Source organism: Echinops telfairi, unplaced genomic scaffold, assembly GCF_000313985.2.
Source record: "Echinops telfairi isolate 266 unplaced genomic scaffold, ASM31398v2 ScPeMD7_17;HRSCAF=63, whole genome shotgun sequence".
NCBI lineage: Eukaryota > Metazoa > Chordata > Mammalia > Afrosoricida > Tenrecidae > Echinops > Echinops telfairi.
In genome coordinates this window covers 6,172,266-6,176,695 of record NW_022103914.1, presented here as the reverse complement: position 1 = coordinate 6,176,695, position 4,430 = coordinate 6,172,266, and the positions used below count along the sequence as shown (strand labels likewise).

Genomic DNA, 4,430 nt, shown 5'->3' with positions numbered 1-4,430 from the left:
CCCGGAAGCCTGGCTTCAAGTCATTGGCCTCTGAAGCCCTGGAGCTGCTCCCGGGGGCAGCCCTCACCGCAGCAGGTTTTGTGGCCATGGACAGCTGGTACTTCTCCAGCCCATCAAGAGCCAGTGCACTGGTCCTGACACCTGCCAACTTCCTGCACTACAACCTGGACCCGCAGAACCTGGCCCGTCATGGCACGCACCTGCGGCTCACCCACCTGCTGGTCAATGGCTTCCTGCTCTTCGGCCCGCTGCACGCCCAGGCCCTGTGGGCTCTGTGGCAGCAACTGCAGGCCTGCAGCCACCCCTTGGCGCCAAGGGGCTTCCTGAGGGCGCTACATGCCAGGAGCCTGCTGTCCGGCCCTCGGTCTAACCTCCTTCTCCTCTACTTCACACCACTGGCCCTGCTGTCTGCCTTCAGCCACCAGGAGCCTCGCTTTCTGATCCCCCTCCTGGTACCACTGGTCCTTCTCTGTAGCCCTCAGGCTCAGCCTGTGCCCTGCAAGGGCGCGCTTGTCCTCTTCAATGTCCTGGGCGCCTTCTTCTTCGGCTGCCTGCACCAAGGGGGCCTAGTGCCAGGCCTGGGGCACCTGGAGCAGGTGGTTCATGCGCCTGGGCTCCCAGGTGTGCCCACCCATTACACACTGCTCTTCGCCCACACCTACATGCCGCCCCGGCACCTCCTGCGCCTCTCCGGCCTGGGCTCACCTGTGGAGGTGGTGGACATGGCTGGGACCGAGGACGGGGCCCTGTGCCAAGCCCTGAACAACGTCACCAGCCAGCCAGCCTGCCAGGGGGCTGGTGGCCCGTGGCTCTGCCGCCTCTTCGTGGTGACCCCCGGAACTACCAGACCTGCGGTGGAGCAGTGCGGCTTCCCCCTCCAGAGTGAGATGCGCGTCTTTCCCCACCTGACCATGGAGGACCCACCGGCCCTGACCTCCCTGCTGAGTGGGGCATGGAGGGACCACCTCAGCCTCCACATCGTGGAACTGGGGGAGAGACCTGACCCGGTGACCGAGTAGCCCCTGCCCACGGCTCCGTCACAGGGCCCATCTCCATCAGCATGGGCAGTGGGGCAGCCAGGGCCCTGGTTCTCTTCCCTCCCTGTCCTGTCCACGAGTCCCACCACTGCTGATCCTGCCACCGCTACGGGCTACTCTGCCTCCTGGGTGAGCAGCCCCCATTTCCCTCAGAGGCAGAGGTCTGGCCCATCACGGTCCTGGTGTCAAGGTCCCCGAAGGCACCTAGTGCCTCCTCCTGCCTCCTTCCAGCCACTGCGATGTGTGAAATAATAGCCGCGTGCCTGCGTGAAGAGGGAGGATCTGCAAATGGTGCTCCCAATGGCCTCCCCCGCCCTCCCAGGAGGCCTCACCTCGGCTGTGGCTTCCTGGGTGGCTGGAAGGCAGGCTGGTGAAGCAGAGAGCCTGACGCAGGTACGTGAGGCCCACTCCCAGTCCCTGGTCTGCCGATCTCTGGTGGTATCATCTTAAGCCAGACCAGTTCCCACTTCTCCAGTAGGTTGCCGGCCGCTCAGGTGTCTGTGGTTAACCCTGGCTCCACAGCATAGGGCCCCTGGTCAGGCAGTCCCATCCCCCACAAAGCTCCCCAAGCCTGCATGGGGGTGGTTTGTAACAAATGGTACTTTGATGCCTGGGATCTCATGGTTTGGTTCTTAACCAAAACCGATCCTTCCGGATCTTCGCTCCCCAGTCTCTTCGGCCTCAGCCCCTGGCAGAGGTGGGCACCTGCCATCATTTCAGCATTTCGCCTTTGAGAATCCTCTTCCCAGGTTTGGAGTCGAGCTGTTCCCTCCTCTGGCAACACTGTCTGGGCCCCCTCAACTGTCCATACTAAGGATGGAGCAAGGGCAGGGCTCAGTTAGGCCTTGCCAGTCACAGCCTGGCACCTCCAGAGGCCTTGGCCAGTGTGCTCAGACACACAACCGCCCCACCCCGCCCCCATCCGACACCTCTCTTCACAAATGGAGAGCAACACCCAAGCCAAATCAGTCACTGCTGCCTTGGTGGGAGCCACCACCCTGGAAAGTTGCTCCCCGCCACGTGGGGCACTTCCACCCGGACCACTGGGAGCACAAGGGATGTGGGTCTCCCTAAGTACTTCCTCATTCGCGCTCTCACACCCTGGCCATCCCAAAGGAGAGCCCGAGGCATGCAGGCTGCTGCGACGGCCAATGACTTAGGCCTCAGCGCAGAGCAGGGGACCAAATCTATGCAAGTGACCAAACAGAGCACACTGTCCTCCTTCTGCCTTCTCGCTAAAGCCGCCCTAAAGCCACGCAGCGCACAGGCACGTGGCTCTGTGGCTCCTTCCCCCAGTGCATTGGGGAAGAGGAAAGCCGGTGGTGTGCTGCTCAATATTGACCCGCCCATTCTCTAGGGCTAAAACAAGAGGGGGTGACGGGTTTCCATTTGTAGTGTTAGCTGGTTTCTGTAGTGTAAATAGTCTCTCCCCATCAATGAGTTGAAGAAGAAGTCAGTGAACTTGGCATTGGGACAAGGCGCAGACCACAGCATGTCCCCTTCTGCCCCGCCCCCAGCCCAGCAGCACCCTCCAGGACAGCACTGCTCTGTGGTTGATGTCCGCCATGAGCCTCTGATTCACTGTCACCCCCTAGTGCTAGCATTGCGTATGGCATGCGACCAGCACCTGTCCACGCTGCGGCATAGACGGTTTCCTGCACAACAGATGAAAAGCCGAGTGCAGCATGGAGCTGCTCCAGACACCTGGGTTTCTTGGGATTCTTGATCCCCACCCCCATCCCAAATTCCCCTCTGGGTTTCTTGGGATTCTTGATCCCTACCCCCATCCCAACTGGGTCCACAATCCAGCACTCCCTGGAGGAATCGGTGGGGTAGCAGACGATGAGGACTGAGGTGATCCCTGAGCACTAATAAATACACTGGTCTGTAAAGCGTTGGTTTCCTGGTATCTGTTTGTAGCACGTAGTCTGAACCGATCAGTGAGATAATGGGGTGAGCTGCTTCCTCGCTTCCCCTGGCAGGACTCAGAAGAGCTTGAAAAGGCATACTGGGAGACTGCTGACCCTGAGGGTGGTGGGATGACGCCCGTTTCTTCAGTAATAGGGCTTCGGCTGGAATGGTAAGTCCCTGGGGGAGGCGTCACCCAAATCGCTTCTGGCTGGAGTAGAGAGAACGCTCTGTCTTCTCTTCTCCCAGACCCCTTCCATAAAGATAGAGAGAACTTAGTTCTTCCTGCTGCACTTCTAGGGAAATTAAGGAACGACTCCCTTCTCTTGCTTCCCTGACTTTCTTACTAGGCGGCCAGTTGGTGCCTGGAAACGTCATTGCTTCCGGCACGGCTTCCCTTATAGTCCTCACCAGTCCAGAAAAGGACCCAGCAGTGGGCGTCCCTGTTCATGCTGGGGCCTGGAGGCTGGGCCAGGACCCAGAGACCTCTCACCAAGAGGCAGACAAGGGGGATAGGGGCCCAGCACCCTGGGCTCCCTGAAGGCCAGGCTCCAAGCAGGATCCTGCTCATCCTGGAAAAGGAGGATTTGATTTTTTTTCTCTCCTTGATACCTCACACCTGATCCCTTCGACGCCTCATGATCACACAGGCTGGTGTGTTTCTTCCATGTTTCTTCCATTCTTCCAGGATTCGAAAGTCCCTGAGACAGGAGTAGAGGACTTTGGTGACATGGAGAGTGGGTACCTCTGTCCTCAGAGATTCGGTGACAGCATTTCTAATGGGAGGCTTGAGGGTAGGATGTCAGCTGACCGTGTGGACAAGAGGCTTTCATTTCTCCACCCTTCCCAGGAAAGCCAACTGTGTAGTTATGACCTGGAAATCTATGTTCCTTTTAAACATGCATGGGACCTGGAACACCCCCCTCCCTTTTACTTTTTCATGAAAGGGAAATCAGGGGTAATTTCTACAAAATGGAATCAGTTTCTTTCCTCCCACGTTAAAAAAGAAAACACACACATCATTGTGTTTTAGGTGAAAGTTTACACAGAAAAAACTATACACGATTTAATCGGTGTAATTGGTTGCTATCCCACACACATCGGCACTCTCCTTGCTTCCATCCTACCTCCCTTGTTCCCATCCACTCACACTCCTCGTTCCAGCCGGCCTTCTCGTTGTTACTTTTGGTCTTACACAGTTGATGGGTCTCAGGAGCACTTTCCTCACTGGTCTAAGTGTCTATTTTATAGGCCATTCTATTATTTGGTTGAAAGGTGACTGTGTTAGACCGGGTTGACTAGAAAAACAAATCCAGAGACACTCATATATAGGTAAGAGAGACCTTTATATCAAAGATCAATTGTATATTGAGAAAACATCCCATCCCAGTCCGGATTAAGTCCATAAAGCTGATATTAGCCCATATGCCCACTATTCCATAAATTTCTCTTTAGACAGACTCACATAGCCACTCGCAATGATGC

At 56.8% G+C, this 4,430-nt stretch overlaps 1 protein-coding gene across 1 annotated transcript in view; it reads left to right on the top strand.

Annotated features, from left to right (window-relative positions):
- Positions 1 to 2,775, top strand: part of PIGZ (phosphatidylinositol glycan anchor biosynthesis class Z) — a 7,967-nt gene extending 5,192 nt beyond the window's left edge. The window contains 1 exon segment of the mRNA XM_004712335.4: positions 9 to 2,775. Within this exon segment, the coding sequence (XP_004712392.3) occupies positions 9 to 1,019 (1,011 nt within the window). The 3' untranslated portion in view covers positions 1,020 to 2,775.
- The last annotated feature ends 1,655 nt before the right edge of the window (positions 2,776 to 4,430 follow it).